This window comes from Cricetulus griseus, chromosome 3, assembly GCF_003668045.3.
Source record: "Cricetulus griseus strain 17A/GY chromosome 3, alternate assembly CriGri-PICRH-1.0, whole genome shotgun sequence".
NCBI classification, from domain to species: domain Eukaryota; kingdom Metazoa; phylum Chordata; class Mammalia; order Rodentia; family Cricetidae; genus Cricetulus; species Cricetulus griseus.
The window spans coordinates 227,053,227-227,078,095 of record NC_048596.1 but is presented as its reverse complement, the minus strand read 5'-3'; the positions used below and the strand labels follow the sequence as shown (position 1 = coordinate 227,078,095).

Below are 24,869 nucleotides of genomic sequence, written 5' to 3'. Positions count from 1 at the left end.
TACACACACACACACACACACACACACACACACACACAAATAAATATGAAAATAAATAAATAATGAAATGTTTATTGTTGATTTTATAGTTGTTGTTGTATTTATATAGTTGTTATTATAGTTATAGTTATTATTATTATTATTATTATTATTATGATGATGATGATGATGATGATGATGTGGTGCTAGAAATCAAACACAGCCTTGGAAATGTGAGGTAAGTACTGTTTCACATCATATTATTTAGACAGTGATAGAGATTTGAGAAGCCTTTGCTTGTAGCCAGTCCCTGAAACTGGACATTTAAGGTGAGTGTCCTGTTGACAAAACTGTGCAACTTGTTACACATTTACCAAATGAAAGGCTTCTTTAGCATCTCATTTTTCATAATTTCATATTTTTTCTTTTAAAGGACTCCTTCAGAGTTACCTTCTGTCCCCAAACACAGGTCCATCCCTGTCTGTGAGCTAGGAACTATTAACAACTTTATGCTCACAGTATGAAAATGAAATCCAGAGAGGTTAAGTTACTTGACCAAGAATATACAGCCAGGAAGTAGTGGGGCCCAGATTTGAACCCCACATAGCCTGGCTGTACTTGGACTATTTTTAACCATAATATTTCATTGCTTCTTTTTGCTTTAAATAAACCTCCTGGCATTTGGAGAGCTTTAGTACACTCAGTAACTGATATTGTTTTTTATTGAGAACTGCCTATGTAATAACTTTATCCTTATTTTCAAAAACCATATAAATTGAAGACAAAGAGTAGATAAATCAGCAGATAGAAGCAAATTTATTTCATATCACTTCAGTTCCAATACTGATTCCCTGGCATATTCCTCTTTTAATATTTTATTATTTTTATTACAATTATTTACTTACTCTGTGTGGGGCCATGCCAAACTTGTAGAGGTCAGAGGACAAATTGTGGGAGTCAGTTCTCTCTTTCTACCATGTGGGTCCTGGAGATGGAACTCAGGTCATCAAGTTTGGTGACACACACTTGTACCCACTAAGCCATCTACCTGGCTCCTGTCAGCATCTTTTAAGGCAGCATTACTCAAACTGTGGGCCTCCTGTCACCTGCCCCATCCCTTCCCATTCAGCAACATTGGTGGGAGAGGAGCCACATTTCTGATATTCAACTTCCCAAGAACACAGAAGATAGAAAACCACTGTTTTTAGTGGCCACTCCACTAAAAGTCATATAATTTACAGATACAGTAGAGGGTGGGGGTGGAGGAAGGACACTGAAGCTAAGGTACAAACAGTATTGTTTCTAATTTCAAGTAAATGATCAGAACTCTCTGAAAGTTGATAAGCATGTTCAGTTGCATTACAACCTCCATCAAAGTTATATACCTGTGTGTGTGTGTGTGTGTGTGTGTGTGTGTGTGTGTGTGTGTGTGTGTAATTAACCATATGTGTGTGAAATGGTGTTATTCCTCAGGCACTGCCCATCAGTTTCTGAGATAGGGTCACTGGCCTGGAATGTGCTGAGCAAGTTAGGTTGTCTGGCCACAAGTCCCAGTGAGCTGCCTGTCTCTACCTCTCTGTCACTAGGATTACAAGTTGGCCACCAGTGCCTGTCTCCTTTTGTTGTTTGCTTATTTGTTGTTATTTTTTTTTGTTATGTTGGGTTTGGGGAATTGAACTCAGGTCCTCTTGCTTGTAAGTAAACATTTTTCTGAACCAGTTGTCTCCCCAGACCCCTTATTACATTCTACAAACTAAGTTTACACATAACTTCAAAGGTTATAATTATTAAGAGTAGAACAATGACTACATTCTGAGATTCTTTCTAAGATTTTACTATATCAAATCTTTCAGTTCTTGGGATGGAACTCAGAGGTCTCATTCATCCCAGGCAAGCATTCTACCACTGGGTCACACATCCTCAGCCAACGCCAGTCACATACTCTCAGCAACACACACACACACACACACACACACACACACACACACAATTTAAAATACAGTATGAATAGAATGTGGAAATCCCAAATTTCCATAGCAGCTTTTTATTTTATTTTTGTCTGATTGAGTCATTTTCAATAAAAATATTGCCATGGACTGAAGACAACAGGAAATCTCCAAAATGAGCCAAATCCATGTTTTCCTAAGAAGGAAACTTTGGAAAGTGTTAAGCTCACTTGCAGTTGTGTAGACAGCATGGCTTGAATCCATTGCTAGTCCTCAGAAAGATTCTTTGTTTCAGTTCTTCCCACACTCCTTTCCCCTTACACCCTCTCCAAGCTTCAAGATCTTTACCCTGAATTCCTTCCCTTAGCAATTCCGCTCTGCAAGCCTGTGTCAAGTGTCAATACTGTTGGCAAGCTTAGGATTCAAACCTAGTCAGCCAAATACCAACCACTAAAATATCTCCCATTTATGGAGTACCTACTGGATACCAGGTCCTAACCCAGCTAGTTAAACCCTTACTAGAATGTGCAAATAAAATTGCAAACCAGACATGGTGCATATCTGTAATTCCAGCATTTGGAAGATTCAGGCTGGAAGACTGTGAGTTCAAAGCCAGCCTGGGCTAAAAGCAAGTGCCTGGCCAGCCTTAGCTTCGTAGAACAGCATGCCTTGGAGAGAAAAACTGTTGCTTTCAAAACTAGAGTTTGCCTAGTTCATGTCACACAGCTGTAAGTGGCAGAGTGGGGACCAAACCTCTCTCTGAACCTAAAGCCTAGATGTTTCCTACACCACCACAAAAGCTCTTGGGACTTCGCTGGCTACTCTTGATAGTCCCTAAAGGGAGCCCCACATTTCGCACCTTAAAGATAAACACCTTCTTAAAGTGGACCCCTCATGAAAATAACCACAGATAAAGGTGTGGATTCCATCTTCCAGGTCTAATTTCCAAACAAAGCTGGTAAGAAATATGCCTGCTTATGTCCTCCTCATCCGTGAAAACATGCTTTAAACTAAACAGTTCGTCTTTTAAATGATTGTGTCAACATCAAGATTCACTTTCTGTGAAACAGTCCCTTCTTCTTCAGGATCTTCACAGGGTTGTTGGTGCGAATCTGTTTGATGGTTTTCATAGAACTTTCCAGTGGTCTGGACTGAACTGAACCTTTTCATTGGCAGAGTTGTGCTCACCTGTGAGGTTAAGCTGATTAAAACAAAAGCTAACACGTGCATAGAGTACCTGAGCTGTTTTAGTTCTCGGTACTGGCTTAATCATGGGACTTTCAGTAAACTATTCACAATTGATAAGAACGGGGGGGGGGGGAGGAGAGATTGAGTTCTCCTATGTTCAAAAGGTGGAGAGAGTTGAAGTTTCCAGGAGTTTGTGACTTTTAATAAGTTCTTTTCTCCCTGGATGAGCATTCGCAGCTAACTACTTCACAAGTCTGAGACAGAAACTTGTAATGAACTTCTAGGCGGGATTCCGTCTCAGAAATTTGCAAGGACGGATAGGAATCTGGTCGACCGCGAGAGCCAACAAGAACATTTGATTCTCCAGGGCTTTGACGTTCTATTCACAACTATGCGCCAAACTGGTGAGAGGCAGGCGCGAAGAACCACTTAGAAGAGGCACAAGTGACCAACAGATGGGAAAGCTCCCAAGCCGAAGCCTGGAGAGAGGGATGGTGCAGACCGAAAAGGAGGCGATGCCTCCCTTCCTTGCATCCCTCTGGTCAATAGCAGCCTGTCCAGAAGCCACGCGGCCCAGGGAGGCGGAGGGAAGGGACAGAGCCGCGGGCTCCCACAGCTCTCCTACTTACTTGCTCTGAGGTGTCATCCCAGCTCCGAGCCTCTTCCTGGGACTCCGAGAAGAGGGGCAGCCCCAGGCACAGCCACAGCAGCAGGAGCATGGTGAGGCCGGAGCGCGCGACAGCTCTGGGACAGGAAAGGATTTACAGGGTGCTGAAGGAGCTGCGCCCAAGGCTGCAGAAAGACGCACACGCTCCATCCAGCCCCGCCTCCACCAGAGCCCCTCCCAACAAGGTCCCCGCCCCCTTCATGCCCTCCTGGCCTGCCTGGGTCCAGTCTCCAGCAGCACCACTAGCCTAGGCCACTCCTACTTGTGCCTTCCGAGGCTCCCCCATCCCTGGTTCCGCCCACTACTCACCATGTGATCCCTGCCTCCGTTTTGCCTCTCCTGGGCTCTACAATTGTCCACAGGACAGCTTCCAGCAGGCACCACCTCCAGGTCCCACCTCCAACTCTCAAGTAGCTAATGGGTCCCCATGGTCCCAGGAGGAAACGTCTCCAGACCTGCCCCAGCTGTGTGCACAACCGAGGCAAACTGCTTTGCCCCGCTTGAACACCCTCTGGCCCTTCCATACTGCGTTCAATGAATAGACTACTACTCTAAGTTCAAGCCTTTTCCTGCAGCTGCCAGCACCATCATCCCCAACTCTTCCTTCCCTGCTTTCCTTAGGATTTGCTTAATCCTTGTTGGCAAGAGATGGGGGTCGGCACACCAGACTCACCTGAGGCCTAAAGTTGCCAGGTCCCCTCCCTTACTCTTAGCACCTGTCCCCATTTAGAGTCACAAGTAAGGGATGACTGGTGGTCTAAGGCACACAAGCAGCATTGTCCCTTTTAATGCCATTCAAGTATTGGGGGACAGAAAAGACAATCAGAATTAGACCTGTGTGGATGTTAGCCCGGAAATGAATTTATGTATCTTGATTATAAATTGTTGCTTCTGTTCTTGTTTTGCCACAGGAAGGCTCATTGCCTATGGACCTCCCATGCTTGACCTTTTAGAACCTGGGGGAAGTCTTTTCGCCCTGTACATGTCTAATGCAGCTTGGCTAATGTGCTTAGGCCATCTTGCAAAAGGTAATTGCTCCAAAGACTTATTCTATGTCTCTGGCAGTCCCATCTAAATGGATAAGGTGAGAAATGGGCTTCTGTGGCCAGAACAGGGAAGTGCCTGCCCCTACAACCGATTGTAGCTAAGTGAAAGCACAGAGGAATACACTTGACTACAAAAAAAATTTTAAAAATTAAAAAAATTTTAAAAAAGGCAACAGTAGATATTCTGGTTTAAGCTGCTGCTCCTTCTTAAAACACCCCACTTGCTCTTAGAGCAATGTTGCTTGTTCAGCAGAGAAATTAAGAGTTCAAACAAGCAAACTTGTTGCCACTGTGAAATAAATGAAAGGAAGATCCTCGTCATTAACATTAATCATTTAATTAGCCTAATCACCAGCATTTTAAAAAGCACACAACCAGCAGGAAGAAAGCAGCTACTCCAGCAAGGTTTCCACACAGAAACTACATAGAAACCTGGCAACAAGCAAGTTGTATATGCCACGACAGTTCTCACTAAGGAAGAAAACCAGATCCCCTAAAATCATTTCCACTATTTCCCCTGGGGGAGGAATGACTGTGAATGGAGAGTTCACATTGCAATGGATGACATCAGGTTATTGAAGAGGGGAGGGTATTGGTTGCTGTTATTTGAGGGCTTGAACAGGTCTCCATCTTCTTCCTCTCTCACACTTTTATCCTGCCATGCTAGGCAGGATCATATTCACCACCCCCCACCTTTATGTCTTACTTTCCATCAAGGGTTCACTAGTTGAGTTTCACAGCAGCAACACAAACAAGTATAGTTTACCTTCTTTATTTATTTATTTATTTATTTATTTTGGGTTTTGTTTTGTTTTTTTTTTTTTTTGGTTTTTTTGTTTGTTTGTTTTTTGTTTTTTCCGAGACAGGGTTTCTCTGCGTAGCTTTGGAGCCTATCCTGGCACTCGCTCTGGAGACCAGGCTGGCCTCAAACATACAGAGATCTGCCTGCCTCTGCCTCCCGAGTGCTGTGATTAAAGGTGTGTGCCACCAACGCCCGGCTAGTTTGCCTTCTTTAGATTGAGATTTCTCCCTCTACCCTGAACCAGGGTACTGACATAGTACTTGTTTTACTTTTTTAGTCAGTTTCTCAATGTGATCAGAAGTTCTTTGGAGACAAGCATGTTTTTACGACTTCTAGCATCGCTAGCAGTGAAATAATCTATTTATGAGTGAAATGAGACTTAAGACACATGGGATAGATGGGTGGAGCAGGGTGCTAAGGAAGGAGAGGGCTGGGCTGCAATCCACATTTGCCCACTGCTAGCTACATGCCTTGGTAGAAGTTCTGAACTGTCTGTTGCAGGGCCTCCCTCATAAGGGTTCACTTACAGACCATTGCCTTTATAGTGGACCAAAGCAATACACATTTGAGAGAGACCATACTTTGAGTTTAGGGATTTGTTTTATTTTCCCCCCAGCAATATTAGTTGCTGTGTTGATATTCCATGATGCAGGACAGCCATTTCCATCTGCAACTTCAGACCAACCCTGCAACCAAGGGCATATACAACCAACACTCTAGCAGGTATATCTAACCTATAGCTGAGGATGGTTATGTATGCAGCCCAACATAAAAGTGTAAGCTTAGTTAAAACATTATGAAATATCCTTGTAAATTTTAAAACCCAATTGAATGGCTTATGAGCATGAAAATTTTGAAAATGACTATGTTGCAATAAAAAGGGCTGGAAACACCTGCCTCAGTATGGTACATTGGAAGTATTTTGGGATACTGTATTTTGTGTTTAACATACCATTGTGTTAACAAAATACTTATCTATATGTGTGTGAGAGATCCTCAGTGTATAATTATAAAACAGGTGCCGGGTTGGATGATTTTGCAGACTATAGGCTAATGGAAGTGTTCTAAGGATGTTTGTGATAGAGTAGGTCATGATGTTCAATATTAGGCATATTAAATGCACTTTCCTGTGGACAATTTTTTCAACTCATGATAGGTGTATCTGGGGTAACCTCATTGAAAAAGAATCAGCCGTGTTTGCAATTTGTAGCATTCTCTTGCCCTATGTCACACCTGAGCCTCTGTGGAATGTTTGTAGGTATAACAGAAATAAGACTCAGTGAAATTTTCCAAGACAGTTGACAGATACTGGCTCGATGCTTAAGAATGGGAGGATTGAGCTGCCCCTCAAATGAGACATTAAGGGCTAAGGTGTCCCCACACATATATGACCTCTAAAACTGTGAAATTAAAAAAAAAGAGAGACAAGGGGAAGGAAAGGGGCCATCAGAAGGAGAAAGGGGCAAAGGAGATGAAGAAGGTTTGAGAGGATAAATGGTGAAACTACATGATATACTTGAAATAAACTGTCTTTTTCAAACCCATCACCATACACAATAAATAAACACCAATAAAAAAATTACATTAGGGCCGGGCGTTGGTGGCACACGCCTTTAATCACAGCATTCGGGAGACAGAGGCAGGCGGATCTCTGTGAGTTCGAGGCCAGCCTGGTCTCCAGAGCAAGTGCCAGGATAGGCTCCAAAGCTACACAGAGAAACCCTGTCTCGAAAAAACCAAAAAAAAAAAAAAAAATTACATTAGGAGCTATGGAGATGCCTCAGTGAGTAAAAGCTCTTTCTGTGAACTTTGGGGATCCAAGTTCAAATACCCAGAACCCATATAAAAATCCAGGCATGTTCACACAGTCATTTGTAGGAGGCAAAGGCAGAGATTCACTGGGGCTTAGTGATAGCCAGCATCACTCCAGGTGTGGATAGCCCTATTTTCACCCATTTTCCTGTCACTACACCTTTTATTTTCCACTCCCAACTCTTATTTCTTTAATAACCTTCTATCCAAATTCTACTTGGAAATAACCACAACCTCCTCCAGCAATACTCACTTAAAAGTTTCTCTCCCTTGAAAAAGTTTAAGGCTTGTAAAATGCAGGGCTAAGGCTACATTGTAGGGATTGAATCTAGGTCTTTGCACATGTTAGAGATATGTGCTCAACCTCTATGTTCATATCCCAGGCTAAGCCAACACCCTAGCCTTTGGCTTTTTCAGACAGGCTGTCCTTGAACTCTTGACTTTCCTACCTTAGCCTTCCCAATGCCAGGTATGCAGAAGTGTGCTCCCAGGCCTGGATTGTAGCAGAACATTTTAATGGATTCTGGACGACATCAGACAGCTCAGTGTATGTTAGTTTTTGTCTTATTTCCAGAGGTAAACAACAGCAGCAAAAATCAGAGCTGGTGTTTCACTGTCTAACATTAGCTGAAAAGAGTTAGCTACCATGTTTGCTCAGCATCTGAATTCACATGGAATTGAAAGCCAGACTAGCAATTCTGCAGAAACGTTTGTCAGTTGAGCAACCATTTGTCCCTACAGAAGCATACAGTGATCAAAAATCTTGTCATCAAAGAGTCATTCTAGTTTTCTTTTGAAAGGATGCAGGGACAGTATTGTCGTCTTTACAGCATCTGGGATCGCCAATAAGACAAGTCTCTGAATGTATCTATGGGCATTTTCTAGATTAATTTTCTAGGTAAAAACAATTGGTTTAAGGATATAAAACTGCAGTTGGACAAGAGGCATGGACTCTGTGAAGTGTTGAGGTCTACTGAGAGCATGATAAATATGGTTGATAACAATATGCTATATTTTAAAAGTTGTGAGATAGTATACTTTAAGTGTTCTCAAAACAAAAATGATGATTATGTGTGATATAACATGCTAATTGGTTTAATTTAGCCATGCCATTGTGAACATACTGTATTGTGTATCATAATTGTTCATGACTTTATGAGCTAAATAAATGAATAGAAAAAATTTTTCTAGGTAAATTAACTGTGGGTAGCACCATCCTATGAGCTGCCTGGGGTCCTGGGCTGAATAAAAAAGAAAAGAAAGCTGGGTATCTCTCTGTGTGCTACCTGACTATGGAGACCATGTGACCAGCCACCTCAATTCCCTTCCCTGCCATGATAGACTATGTCCCTTGAGCCATAACCAAAATAAAGCCTTCTCCCTTAAGGTGTTTCTTTTCAAGTATTTGGTCACAACAATGATAAAAGTAACTGACACAGATGCCCAGAGCAACACTGGTATCCCAGAACAGAGCTCTCAGCTTTGACATGGGATTATCATTTGGCATAGAACAGAGGATTTTTCAAACACAGATGGAATAAGACACTTTGTCTCTCCGTTGTCTCCATGTGCCTGTCACCCACCTGGTACTTTCTGTGACACTAAATCCTGAAGTCAGAGAACCCAGCAGCACCTGAAGGTGATCCTCGGGGAGTGTTTTCAACCTGAAGAGCTGCCAGATGTGTCTCAGGCAGATGTTGGGAGAGCTCCAGAGTGCTTCCCCTGCCAACACAGACATGTCTCTGGAAGGGTTCTGGCTCCCATAGACTGTGGGTTTTGTAGGTGGTGCTGAGAGATATATCATACCAGCTGAAACCAGGGCCTGACTTGGCAGTGTTGTTGGGTTCTCTGGAAATGCTGATGGGCCGGCTGCCTGACTGGCAGCGAGGGAGCCTGTGTGGCATGCAACATGTGCAACAGGTACCAAACACATGGGTACAGACTTGTGGAGCAAATAATACCATCCTTTCTCTTCCAAAATCCCCAGGCTGTCTGGTGAGAACAACCTTGGCTTTTGCCAATTTCTGAAAACCTTTGAGCACCTCTGTCATGCTTTTTTAAAATTCTTTTTCTGGTATTACACAGGATTACATAAGGTCACATTCATGCAAGCATATAATGGACTTCGAGTACATTTCTTCCACACCCACCACCATTTTCCACTCTACATCTTCTAGGTTGGTCCCCTTTGTTCCTGTAGAGAGATTTACTTCTACTTCCCTGCTATCTGCACATTCTTGATTTTATCTGTACAAAATCTAGGATCCAGGGGCCGGGGAGATTGTTCAGCAGTTAAAAACACTTACTGATCTTGGAGAAGACCTAGGCTTTGTGTCCTGCACATTCATGATGATGCATCATCACCTATAACTCCAGTTCCAGGGTATCCAATGCCCTCTTGTGACTTCCACCGGCCTGTGATGCACATACAGGCACTCAGACACACACACACACACACACACACACACACACACACTAAACATCTAAGATCCACAAATGAGAAAAAAGGTAATCTTTCTCTTTCTGAGAATGAGTTGATTTTCCTAATATGATTATCTCCAGTTTCTGGAAGATGACATAACTTCATTCCTTTTTATGGCTGAAAATAATTCCATTACATATTTATGTTGCATGTTTCAAAGAAGCAAATCATTGTTTTCTTCCTCAACTTAGAATTTATTATCTTCCCACCTATCATTTGGGTTAGTTCTAAATTCTAGAATGTTCTTAGGAAATTAAGTATGGAGGTAAGAGAGATGTCTTCCTGGTATGCCTGGTATTTTCCAGGGGCTCAGTGTTTTATGTGTAATAGTGTGTGTGTGTATGTATGTATGTATGTATGTATGTATGTATGTATGTATGCATGCATGTATGTATGTATGTATGACGGATATCTGTTTGGATGTTGTAGTGGTTTTAATGATAAATGTACCCTACAGGCTCAAGTATTTGAATATTTTCCCACTTGCTAACAGTTTATGGAAGTATGGCCTTGCTGAAGGAAGTATATCACTGGAGTTGGGCTTTGAGAATTTTATAGCCTCACCCCACTTCCAGTTTGCACTGTTTCATGTTTGTGGTCAAAGGTATGATTTCTCCATTTCTTGCTCCTGCCTCTATGCATGCTACTTGCTGCCATGCTTCCCTGCCATGGCAAACTAATCCATCTGGAATTCTAAGCCAAAGTAAACTCTGTCTTCCTTAAGTTTTCTTTCACTGTGATATTCCATCACAGCAACAGAAAAGTGCTTATACATACACACCCGTGTGTGTGTGTGTGTGTGTGTGTGTGTGTGTGTGTGTGTGTGTGTGTGTGTGTAGCCACTTTCTACATTTTCTCTACCATAAGATCTGCTTTTCCTTTTAATGGCCTTATCAGAAATAGCAAGTAAAGAGCTGGAGATTTAGCTGAGTGGTCAAGTGTTTGCCTAGTATTGTTCGACTTTGGGTTTGATTCCCCAGTACTTCAAGAAATGGGGAATAAAGAAAGATAGAATTTCTTAGCTTCTTCTAGCAACTATACATGATGTGTATATCAAAGAAGAGTGCTGGCCTCTCAGGCCCTATTATACAGGGTCATTTCTCTATTCGGCTGCTTGCCTCCTGATTTTACCTGTAAATGTAATCTATCTATCTATCTGTCTGTCTGTCTGTCTATCAACTATCTATCTATATATCAATCTCATCTCTATTTAGTTATATTTTCTTTGAAACAAATTATTGCTATGTATCCCAGGCTGGTCTCAAACTCATGACCTTCCTGCCATAGCCTACCCTGCAGTGGGATTATAGATGTGTGCCACTGTGCTTCACTAGCCTCTCTTGTTTAAATATTTTTCAAGGTTTTACTACCATTTCAACAGGAATACCAGCACATATCTCCCTTCTATCAAGGGCATGTCTAATGTAACTTTATGACCACAAAAGGGAAAGACAACTTATGGACGGCATGCCAGCATAATGCTAAGTGTTTTCCATGCCTTACCTTATTTGCTCCTGAAGATAATCTGCACAGCACAGAAAAAAATACAGCTTCAGAGAAATGCAACAACTTCCCCAAAAGGACACAACTATAAACAGTGGAGCTACAATTTCATAAATCCAAGATTGACCGAAGAACAGCTGTGGAGCTTTCATTTCCTCGTGAGGCCGCTGTACTTTTATTGCATATTTGATCTCTGTTCTAGTAGATGCCAAATCTCTCAGTGTCACTAAATTCTCAAGGCCACTGATCATAGCAAAGAAAATGCCACTGGGCATAGCACTGGGCGAAAAACACACACACACACACACACACACACACACACACACACACACACACACACACACACACTGCATGGCTCGGCTCAGCAGCATACAGCTCAGTAGGAGGACACATGCTTAGCATACCTCCTGGTTTCAATCTCCAGCATACAGACAGACATGAAGGTCTTGAAATGATGATCTTGTGATCACAGCACTGAAATAGAGGCTCAATTTTTGTTATGTGCAATGATGCACTTATAGTGACAGAGAGAATTTCTCTGTGTTAATATTGGTATAACAAACCACAACGTGAGTTATTTAATGCAGCACAAATGTATTATCTTACACTGTCCCTGTAAGTTGTGAGGCAGACTCCTTCGACTGCTTCTCCAACTACTGCAGCTCCACATTCTACTCTCCTGTCACATCTCCTTTCTGACCTTCCTGATCGCTTGTTCTCTCTGTCTCTCTGTCTCTGTGCCTCTTTGTCTCTGCCACTTTCTGTCTATCTCTGTGTCTCTGTGTCTCTGTCTCTCTCTGTCTCTCTCTCTGTCTCTCTCTCTGTCTCTCTCTCTGTCTCTCTCTCTGTCTCTCTCTCTGTCTCTCTCTCTCTCTCTCTCTCTCTCTCTCTCTCTCTCTCTCTCTCTCTGAGACCCTTGTGATCCTTGGAGTAACCCAGATAACTCAGATCTCATCACAAGATCCTTGACTGAACCTTGACACCTATGAAGTCCCTTTCACTGTGTAAAGAACAGTTTCTGGACTTGAGGACAGGATCATCTATCATTCGGCCCACCATTTACTTGGTGTCCTACCTTAAAGCCTGCATTTTGTACTTCTGAGAAGAGAGAAGCATTTTACATAGGGATATGTTTCTGCATACACCAAAGATCAAAACAGTCTTTATGGGGCTGGGAAAATGACTATGTCAGTAAAGTGTGTGCCATGTAAGCATGAAGACCTGAGTTTAGAGGCACATGAAAAAAAAAAAAAAAAGAGGGATGGTAGTATGTACTTATAACCCCAGCACAGGACAGACAGAGATAGGAGGACCCCTGGGGCTCACTGGCCGGTCATCCTAGCCTGCTTTTTGAGTTTCAGCCCAGTTGAGAGATCTTGTCTCAGAATACAAGATGGGAAAGAGCAGGAGGGATAGCTCAGTGAGTAAGAGCAGGTACTGCCCAAGCATGAGGACCTGAGTTTGGATCTCAGTACCTATGTGAAAACCAGGTATGGCTGTACCTACATCTGGACCACTGGGGTTTACTGGCCACCAACATGGCATCAGATTCAGCGAGAGACCCTATCTTAGAGAATAAGTCAGAGAGTGACAGAGCAAGACACCCAACATCTTCATCTGGTCTCCAAAGCAGCCTCCCACCATCCCCACCCCCACATGAATAAATTTTTAACAAATACAAGTATTTTGTGTGGAGATATAGAGAAAACTAGAAATTTCCAAAGGCTTTTGTTTTGTAAGACATTTTGATGTTTGGGCTCTGAGTGACAGCCCTTTGGGGCTGTAACAGCAGTGACATTTCGATACCATGTCTAAAAAATTGTTCAGAAGAGGGTTCCTTGATGAATGCTTCAGAGAAGTTTAAGGTTTTGAAATGTATTAAATTCATTTGAATCCAAAACTTTCCAATGCAATGAATATTGGTTAGCTGATTAGCTCATGAGTTTACTATACTATACTATACTATACTATACTATACTATACTATACTTTCTGATTTATGAGCCCAGTTCTTGAATAATATATATCTAAGTATTTGTTCCTACACACCCACCCTAGTTTCATTTCTGTTGTTGTGGTCAACTAGCTGACAAAAAGCAACTTTGGGAAGAAAGATTTATTTTGGCTTACTATCCTAAGTTATAGTTCCTCACTTGAGGAAAGTCACACTGGTAAGATCTTAGAGTAGCGAGAACTCACATCCACAGTCAAGAGCAGAGAGAAGTGAATGCCTGTATGTTTAATGCTCAGCTAGCTTTACTCTTAGATGGTCCAGCGTCATCTCAAAGCACAAAGTGACACCACACACTCTCAGGCTGGGTCTTCCTACTCAAATTAGACACTGAAACTGTCTGGAATGCCAACACAATCTAGACAGTTCTTTACTGAGACTCTCCTCCAGGTGATCCTAGGCTGTGTCAAGTTGACAGTTAAACTATTCATCACAATACCTCTATATTATATGAGCCTTTAGATACCCTTATATATTCATCATGCATACACCACACACACACACACACACACACACACACACACACACACACACACACACACGTATATAGTCAGAGTCAATCTTTAATAGTTTTAACATGTGGGGAGAGCTCAATTTCTTACAAATTGCTCCCATGATAGTGCATGTGTACATATTTAACAACATTGCAGTAAAGCCCTAATTGCATTATTGTCCCAGTAATGACTGGGCTGACCATCGGCTCCCAGCATGAGACCCTATTTTATTTGCAAGTTCCTCCTCTCCACTTCTGTACAGGTCCTGTGCACCAGCCCTAAAGTGATGTCCATTGTCTGCCACCTAGTGGAGGCAGACATTCTAGAAAATATGGCAAATGACCTAGGCAAAAGCCACGGACAAATATACATGAGTGCAAGCAAGAGTAATTTCAGAGAAAAATGAGAACTTTCCCACAAATATGCAACTAAGATAAAATATTCCTCCCAACACTTCTTGCCCCGTGTTCCTGGCCTAACTCATCTACTTCCTGCAGTACACACTGTTGTTTTCCATGGCTGAAAACAAAGATGTGCTTTCTTCACACTGTGAGGAAGTGCCTTCTGCTAGTCAATGGTGTTGTCTAGGCGCTGGGGGAAAAGGGTGTAGGTTGTGATGGGAAATGACATTTTGTAGTGGACAGGTGCTCTTCCCCAGCTAACTTCACTCAGCCTTGATAATCATGTGACTGCTGTTTGAAGGCACGATGCCTCACTTGGAAGCTGGGCTTTTCCCTCCACGGTGTTGAGTTTCTCCTCTGAATTGCTGACTACTTCATCCATTTTGCTAACTGTCTTGTCTATGTCTTGAACTGATTTCCTCACCTCACTGATCTGATCCAGTCATCTCTGGGTCATTGACCTTTTTGAAAAGTCTGACCCTGAAATCTCTTTCTGGCATTTCATTTATCTCATTTTCTTTGGTTTCCAGTCTTGAGGAGTTGTGAGCTTGTGGAGGTATCATATGAGTCAAAGAATTAGGAAAAAAGTGTAAACAAAATAAAAGAGAGATGCAATTTTTAAAAATAGCTTAATTGTTCTAGCTGTAAGAATGTTGCATAACAACACTGACCCCTTTTTCTCTTTTGGATCTGTGTTCTTAGGCTGTCCTGTATTCATATCTCAGATGGGCTAGCCTCCTCTATTCATAGCTCAGATGGGCTTTCCACCTCTATTCATATCTCAGATGGGCTATCCTCCTCTATTCATATCCCAGATGGGTTATCCACCTCTACACATATCTCAGTTGGTTTACCCCCCTCTATTCATATCTCAGATGGACTCTCCTCCTTTATTCATATCTCAGGTGGGCTCTCTGATAAGGCAGGGAAGAAGCTAGGTGGAAGGAAGGTGGGTGCTCTGAAGCAAGTAAAAAATAGAAGAAAGCCATTTTCTAGGTTTCGGCAGTATCTTTGTAGTTCCTTAGAGTTTGTCTTTCACTATCCCAATACAAGAATCCCTGTGGGCCCTCCCTAAAATATGGTCTAGTAGCCTCTATGTAAAGTTCAGACATTTTAATGATAGACACAGCATTAATAACCACAGTGTCACCATCCAGAGCAAATACTGTACAGTGAGATTTGACTGTCCCCCATTTATTGCAAAGCTCTTTACATTAGCCTCCAAATTACCTTTAGGATTCTCTTTTTTAAGCACCCATTTCCACTTGGGCATCAAGTCTCTGGAAGTCTGTTTCCTTACTTCTGCATCCTCCACTTTCCTTGTTATTAAAAAATCCCAGTGGGTTTGAAATATAGCTTTAGGATAAAATATTCCATAGCCTAAAAAAAGGCCCCCAAATTCTTTTTCATTCCTCGAACTGGAGTTGGAAATTATTTCCTTCTCTTTGAATCAGCACTGTCCCTCAGACTTGGTTTACCTAATTAAATGCTATAGCCATATGAAATCCAAGGCTGGAACTTAGAGGTCTACAAATCATTAGTATTCAGAATGCCCATCTTGAGACCCAAGTTGCTGTGCATTCATGTGGTGATTCTATAGAGAGGAGAATTTAGATGCGGTGGCAATGGGCTTCCAGCCCCTAGTGAGGTCCTTGGATGTTATAGCCTATTGGAATCCCTGCTTAACTACAGGCCATCAACACTACACAGAGCCAAAGAACCTCCAGTTGAACCCAGTAAACCTACAGACTCAAGAGACTTATTACATCGTTTAAGTGATGCAGCAGAAGGAAACTGAAGCATTCCTGGTACCGACCTGTCTTGGCCCAGTGAATGCTGCCAAATTGCACCTCAAAGAAAGAGCTGGCAGATGCTCAGTGTTCCTGGGGTGAGATACAGAAGGGCCCAGTTTCATCCATTTGAACTCCCTCTGGCCTGGCCTTCTCAGGGCAGGCCTAGCCCTGCTCATTTTTCTGCTGTGGAGACTGGCCATCTGCCCAGCTTCCTCCAACCTTTGTTTTCTTTCCCAGGACTCAGACTCTGGCCTCCTTTCTGACGTGGAGTCTCCATAGGATAATAACTCCATAATAACCTTCTCTCTGGCCTCATACTTGAAAGGTAATCATAACCTTTCCAGCTTCACCTTTTTGAACTGTGTGTTCGGATTATACGCTCGAGATGCAGTTTTAAATCTCTGTCCCACAAGTCTTCAGTGTCATCCTTGGGAACACTGTCCATTTCCTTGGAGACAATCTGTTCTTGAGCTGGAGCTCACCGATTAGACTAGACTCCCTAGACATGGAGTACCAGAGACCTTCCTGCCTCTCTTCTCCCAGCACTGGAATTACAAGCACACACCAACACCAACAAGCCCTGGCATTTTCAGATGGATTCTGAGGAACCAATCCAGACCCTCATGCTTACAAGGCAAACACTTTGCCAACTGAGTCATCTCTCAAGCCCTCATTCCATTCTCCTGGTTAGATGTGCTGAAAGCACTGGTCCTGTAATTAGTCAGATGAAAATTTATTGCATTTTCTTTTTCTATCTCAACCATAAGAAACATTTTGAAATCAATCTTTACTATGACAAACCTATGTCTTCAGTTTAAAAACACCATAGTAAAGGGATGTAAAATCAGTTCAACTTAATATTCTATAGATCATTGTCAACCTGTGTCATTTGCAGGCTCCACAATCAGGATTTAGCTGTGATGTGAGGCTGTGTTGATGGGTTATACATGTGTCTGGTGACAAATGAGTTTGCCTCTGAGTTCCTGACCAGGATGAGGCCACAGCTCTGGCTTAGTCACACCCCCAAATTCAATCCCTGCTGAAGATTCTTTGATTCCTCTGTTTCCTCACCCTTAAGCACATCTTGGCCGATCACTATTCTTGGCGTGGTTTCCCAGATCCCCCTCTGAACATGGGGCTCAGACCGTCCTCTTCTGCCTTCTTTAGTCGGCTGACCTTTGTCAAATAGTTTGTTTGTGGTACCAAGGATTGGACCTAGGACCTGTAGCATGCTAGGTAACATCCTGCCACTGAGCTACACCCTCAGCCCTATAGTTTAATCTAGAACATTGGCCAGAGGTCCATGTGTTGAAGGTTTGGACACTATCAGGTGGAATGTTTGTAGGAGATATACCAGGGGAGGCGGTTAGGCCATTGGGTGTATTGTTTGCATTACTCACTTCTGAAGCACAGGATAACAAAGAGAAACTTAGAAGAAAGATGTATTTGGGCTCACAGTTTGAAGGGACACAGCTCATCATAGTGAAAACCTAGCATCAGCAGGTGTTCACATTGCCTCTACAGTCACAAAACAGAGATGAACACTGGTGACTCACCTGCTTTCTGCTTTTCCTCGGTCCATCTCCAGACCATGTAATAGTGTTGCCCCCATTCAAGATGGAGCTTCCCATCTTACTTAACCTCTGTGGAAACACCCACATAGACAAACCTATAAGTTTGCCTCCCAGGTGACTCTAAATTCCCTCAAGTTGACAACAAAGATTAATCAACATGTTGGAGGTGTGCTTTTGAACGATATGTAGTGACCCTGCCCTGCTTTCATCTTCTGCCTGCCACTAGTGTTTTCCTTTGCCTCAAGCTCTCCTCAAGCCACACTGCTTTGCCACAGGTCAAAAACCAATGGAAGCCATCAACTGTGGATTGAAGCCTCTGAAACTGTGAGGCAAGTAAAGCTCTCCTCCTTCAGAACTGTCACTGCTGCCTTTACAGTGGTAGAAACTAACACAGCGTCCAACCCTGCACTAATCCTCCCTGCTGTGGGAGCTCAGGCTTCCTCTACACTCCATATCAAGTGATCCCCAGGCACACTTTCAATACATGTACATGCATGCATACACATGCACGTGTATGTGTGTGTGCATTTGCATGCACACACACACACACACACACACACACACACACACACACACACACACACACACGTTGGCTTTTTTAAAGAATTACCAACCATCTTTTAGATAGTTTCTCATATAGTTTTTTGGAGAAGTCCACTTCAAGCTCCCCTGCCTGTAATTTAGAGTCGCCAAATCCTCTTTGAATATTGAGGTGATCTAATAGGTATATCTTAGGATCTCTTTCAACCTGGAACTTCTTTCAGTACACAAGAGAGTAATTAATCTGAGAATGAAACATTTAAACTGTGTTAGCACAGCCTTGCTGGCTCTGTATTTCTCTCAGTTTGCATTTGCCATTGCATGTTTTATTCTTTACTGTCTGATTTTTTTATTCCAAGGATCCACAAGACAAATAAGTTATTGAGTGGCATTAAAACATCTTTGCTGGACTGTCACTCTCTTACTTTTCTTCATTCTGTCCTGTATGTTGCAAACACAGTGTGTGCAAGGTGCTGTGCGTGCCAAGGTCCAGGATCAATACTCCCTCCATTATTCTCTAGTTATTTACTTTAGAGACAGTCTTTCTGTGAAGTTAAAGATAATCCAGTTGGCTAAGCTAGCTGAACAATGTGTTTCAGGGATCTGCCTATTTCTGCCTCCCCAATTCAGAGCCTGCTGCTGCCTTCTGCTTTTTCTGTAAGGTCTGAGATTTTAACTCAGATCCTTGTGCTGGCACAGTAGGCACTTGACCAACTGAGCCATCTCTCCAGACCAAATACAGTTTTAAAAGTGCAATTTGTTATGATTTTAAAAATCCACAATCCATTCCCTTTTCCAGCCTTCCAACACTGGTTTCTATTAGTATGATTATTTATTAATAATAATTATTACTATTATCTTTCTTTGTAACATTTCATGAATTCATAGCACTATACTTTACTCATATTTACCCGTTATTGTCCTCTGCCCCCATTCACTGGTCTCTTCCCTCCCTCATCAAATAGTCCCCCTTCTGCTTTTTATTTTGTTTATTTTTATTTTGAGATTATAGTATAACTATACCCTTTTGTCCTTCTCCCTTCAAACTCACATATACCTTTCTTCATTCTTCTTTAAATCCATGGCCTCCTTTTTCATTAATTGCCACTGCACGAATATATGCTTATGTCCTGATCACTCCATTAATGTTATTTTTACATATATTTTCAGGGTTGTCCATTTGACACTGGACAACCAATTGGTCTGCTCTTCCCTGGGGAAGGTTACCTCTCCCGCTCCCAGCTTTCCTCAGTTGCCTATAGTTCTTTGTGTAGGCTTGAGGCCTCATGGGCTTTTACCTGTACACTTAGGCAAATATTGTCCCATCACAAAGGCACTAGTGAATCAGAGAAGTGGGCTGCCCAAGTGTTGGGAGCGAGGATCTGGAACCAGACTGCTTATTCAGACCTGTTGCTCCCACCACGGTGTACCCATCTTTCTAGCCCTTCTCTATTCACTGCCTACAATGGCTCTGACAACATGACATCCTTGTTGAGTTACACTTCATCACCTTTTAGAGGATCTATTGAAATGAACTCTGCCATCCCCTTGACTCAGACATCTAAGTACTCTCCTTACACTTTTTATATCTTGGAGAGAGACCTGCCTGATACAACACCAGAAGGTGCTCTTGACCAGCAGATGGATACTGATACTGGATCTCAGGATGATCCAGCTTCTGGATATGCTCCCTACCTTTCCAGAAACATCCAGAATCCCCAGGATGAATGCCTCAACCTGCTATATTACAATTGATTTATGGTGGCTGGTTGCTCTGAACCCCCCGACCCATTATCTCTAGTGTGGCAGTTGGTATGAATTTGAACTTTGAAAACAAAAAGCACAGGACAGAAGATGACTCAACAGCAAAGATTTGATTGGCTCAAGAACCAATGAGAACATCAGCTCCATAGTCTCTATATGTTTTACTCATGCTGTAGATATTTTGTTCCAACCATTTTTCTTCCAAACTACTTTCATATTATTGTGGATCAAAATGACACTAACCTATTTCTGTACTTAATGTAAATGAAAACATGTGGTCAGGTAGTAGAGCATCATCTTTAAAATACACACAGATAATCCTTTAAAACCCTCCAACAAAATGCTTTGGCTTCACTATGAGAAGGAAGTAATCAAAGACCATATTTGTGTAGAAACAAACCTTCTCTGTATTGTGCACCATTGGACCTAGTGGATGAGAAGGAATGATTCAAATATAGCTATTAGTACATTAGGTTAGCTTCAGCTTAGAAGGTGTAAATATGTTCTTGGACTGGGGAGAGTCTCAGTGGGAAAAGGGATTGCTGCACAAGTGTGGGGTCCTGAGTTCAATCCCTAACACTTAAGGTGAAAGAAGCAGGTAGATTCAGGCCAGCTAGCTTAGCCAAAATGGTGAGTTCCAGATTCAGTAAGAAATACTGTCTCAAAAAATAATGTGGGCAATAACTGCAGAAGACATCAGATATCAAACTCTGGCCTCCACACATAAATGCACACGCAAATGCTCCTATATATGCTTGTGCTCTGTCTGTCTGCCTGTATATCATCATCTATCTGTATCTCAGATAGGATGACAACTGAGCTTTTTATAAACACACAGTTGCCACTGTCTAAACCACAACAACACACTGTGATGAGTTTCAGACTTATTGACATTTCTTAGAACTCTCAATGGGAACTGTTATTACTTCATTCAAATGTCATGAAATAGTGTGACTTTTTCTTGTGAATTTACCGCTGATTTTCATACACACAGAAATGAATATCGTTGTGGCCTTCATAATATGGATTTTTGTCTTGTAAATTATGAACATTTGCAATGGTGGGTAGCTTCAGTTCACTACATTATCTCTGCCTGGCCATGAAAGGTGGGGGGAAGGGTCACAGGTTCAGGACCCAGTGACCTAAACACACATGCCCTTCCCGGTTAGAGTTGAGATACTTCCAAACATAAAGAGAGAGCAAACAGGGGATTTTTCCTGGAGACTTTGGCATTTGGAGACAAGCTAGCAACATGAAAAGGAAAATGTGACCCAGGCTGCCCCAAATTTGATTTCTTCAGAAATAATTCTGAATATTGATTTAAAGTCAGTGAAGATGGGATGATCGATGAAAAAGACTACAATATTGAAAATCATAATTATTTATGGAAAATGTACCATTGGGCCTAACTTGACCCAAATCATTTTCTCAGTAGAGAATGCCAAGCTGTAGAGGCCTTTCTTGAGAGTTTGGTGTATGCTCACCTATCCCATCCTAAACAGGGGAGGGGAAGATCAATGTTCTCTCTCCCACTGTTCTTGAATTTTCCAACGGATACATTGTTGTGTGATTTCTAGGACTTAAGAGAAAACTGATTAGAGAAATAGAGATAAGTGTCACTCATATTCCATGTGAGGCAGGTTTTAAATGGTCGGGGAACTACCAGACACCCCTGTAGGCCTGGGGTTCTTGACCCTACACAGGACAACCTCTCCTGGATGGTAATTCTCCCCAAAGTATGAGTTGCTCAATTATAATCTGCATCCAAGGGTCAATATTTTGTGACAAGGAAAATAAAATTCTGTTAGGTCTGGACAATACTCAAAATATCCTCAGTGCACAGGTCTTTCTGTTCTACAGTAGAGGAATAATGCCATATACTAACCAATGAGCAAAACCAGAGATATGAAATATATATGAATGCTTTGCCCGTTTAGAATAAACCAAAAATAAAGAAGAGTAACAATATAACTAAATAATCTATGATAAAAAAAGTAAACTGGACACACCTTTATTCGCACTCCACAATGTGCAGGAAAATAGACTACCAGGCACTGAGCTAAGGTTTACTCTCACAAATCTAGAACATGGAAGTAGTTTATGGATAAGAAGAGATAATGAGGCCAGGTGTTGGTGGCACCCACCTTTAATCCCAGCACTCAGGAGGCAGAGGCAGGCGAATCTCTGTGAGTTCAAGGCCAGCCTGGTCTCCAGAGTGACTGCCAGGATAGGCTCTAAAGCTACACAGAGAAACCCTGTCTCAAAAATCCAAAAAAAAAAAAAAAAAAGAGAGATAATGATTTACTGTGCTCTATTTTTGTGTGTCCAAATGTTTTTACGCCAAAATCTATATTCCTTTTCAGGAACATTAATTTGTAAATGTTATTTATTGGATATTTAGCATTTGCCAAGCTTTTTTATTTATTCTTATTGGTTTTAATTATGTGTGGGGCATGTGTGTGTGCAAATGAGTGCAGATGTCCACAGAGGCAAAAGGTGTTGGATCCCGCTGAAACTGATTGTGAGAAGCTTGCTGTGGGTGCTAGGAATCAACTTGGGTCCTCTGAAAGAACCCTAAGTGTTCTTAGCCACTGAGTGAGCACCTCTCCAACCCCAGTGCCAAGTATTCTAAACACATGATCACATTTAATGCCCTAAAAGTCTAAGATATAGAGTAGGTTAATGCCCTAGCTCGTTACTATAATTTAAAAAATACTGTAAGCTGAACAGATTAAACAATAAAACTTTACTTCTTAAAGTTCTGAAGGATGGATATCTAAGATCAAGGTACCATTCAATTGCTTTTCATGAAGGCACCTTCTTGATCTGAGCATTGCTGCTTTCTTGTTGAGTCTTCAGAGGGAGACTTACAAGGACACTACTCCTACTGGCTCTGGGTCCATACCCTTCTGACATCATTTAATCATAATTGCTTCTTTACTAAAGATGTGTCTATAGTAGGTATGAAGGCATATGAATTTGAGAGGGACATGATTCAGTCTTCAACAATGGGAGATCCCATAACAAGTAAGTGGTAGAAGCAGGTATGACCTAGGAAGACAGACTCTTTTTTGTTTGTTTGTTTGTTTTGTTTTTATTTTTGCAGATTTTTTATATTTGAATTAGAAACAAGATTGTTTACATGACAATCCCAATTCCCTTCTCCCTCCTGTCCTACCCTACTACCCTCCCCCAACTAAAACCCTACCTGTCACATATCCTTTCTTCTCCCCCTGGATGGTGAGGCCTTCCATAGGGTGGAAGACAGACTCTTAACTACTATTGTAAAGAAAAAAGGATAAGATGGGCAAAAGCCCACCACATGGACAATACTATAGTCACCATGATGTCTTGGTTATTTGTCCATCTATGTAAGTTTTTCAGCTGTCAACAGAGTTTTCACTAGTTGGCAATAATTAACATATGTTCATCTACATGCCAAAAGTGAATGCTTGGGAAAAGTGCATACCTGTTATTCCACATTAATATCTAGAGTTTTATGTGAATATTTCATGAACCAACCAACCATCTCAAGCTATCCCCACCACCTTTGCCTTGGCCTTGGCCTAGGACCTCATGCTATCTCACAATTCCACCCAGATGATAAAGCCCTACCTTCTCTGTGGAGGGTCTGTGCTTCTCCAGGTCAGTGGATTCCTCGCTTGCATTGGACATGAGCTTCTAGTTTGTCCCTCATTCTAGCATATTTTCCATCCTTCTCCACTACTCCAATGAGAGTTTCCAGGATGATTGCCATGCTTGCATTTGGTACCCAGTACACATAATAGAGCCTCCACTGATGTTTACAGTGTATGAACTAATTCATTAACTGTCTTAGCTATTTACTAGCATTTCCCCATTATTTGTCAATGTACTTGTTGTCTACCTTTCATATATATATATAGATTCTTCATGTAATTTTTCTCTTTAAATCATTTCCCAAAAAATTTGTATTGGTATTGTAATAACATATTAACAATTTTATAATTCATAGTTTATATTTTCACCTCATGACTTGGCAGAATAATGGACCCACTATGCAAACAGAGATGAGGCGCAGGAGGAAGGAACACTTCAGTTTATAAGCATCTTCCCTGAAGAGTGATCCCTGGTAACCTGCATCCTTCCCCTGATCTTCATATGTAGCAAGTTCTCAGTTATCAAAGTAAGGGGAATGGAAAGCGAGAATTTTCTCCTCAGAAAATCACTATATTTCTTCTCTTACTTTTCCTAAATGCCTCTTGCTCTCTTTTATTTTTTTTTAGATTTATTTTATGTGTCTGAGTACTTTGCCTGCATATATGTATTATGTGCACAACCATGTGAGTGCTGGAAATCAAACCTGGGTCCTCTGCAAAAAGAGTAAGTGCTCTTAATCACCAAGCCATCTCTCCAGCCCTCCTGCTCTCACTTAAATGAAATAATTTTATCTCCAGACATTGTCAGTTTAGCTCTTCTTCCTGAGTTGTTTCCTTAGTGTAGTTTCTTACTTGGACCTTTAAAGAGGGTGATAATTATCTTCAGATCTCTCTGATTTTAAGATAAATTAGAATCAACGCATTCAAGGGAGGGACTCACAACCATCTAACCCTGGGTCTGACCCTGACTCATCCCTGCAGCCCAGGGCCTGCTCCTGGATTTGGTGTTTGAATAACCCCCGCTGTCACTTCCACCCCCACAGCTCAAGTTTGAGCTCCAGAACAAATATTTGTCCTGAATTTGAGCAAAGTTAGACTTCTCTCTTCTTTTTTCTTCTTTTTTTAAAACGAACTGCTCTCCTCATCAGAATAAAGCTGCTGTGAACTTGTTTCAGTAGGAGGGGGATTGTCCCCAGACCACCTGCTCTGGAGAGCTTGGCACAGCTATTC

The 24,869-nt window shown here is 41.8% G+C and overlaps 1 protein-coding gene across 1 annotated transcript in view; it reads right to left on the bottom strand.

The window, feature by feature from the left end:
- Itih5 (inter-alpha-trypsin inhibitor heavy chain 5) overlaps positions 1-3,924 on the bottom strand; it is a 98,874-nt gene extending 94,950 nt beyond the window's left edge. The window contains exon 1 of the mRNA XM_027405135.2: positions 3,743-3,924. Within this exon, the coding sequence (XP_027260936.1) occupies positions 3,743-3,832 (90 nt within the window). The 5' untranslated portion in view covers positions 3,833-3,924. The remainder of the gene's footprint in view (positions 1-3,742) is intronic.
- Between the last annotated feature and the right edge of the window lie 20,945 nt (positions 3,925-24,869).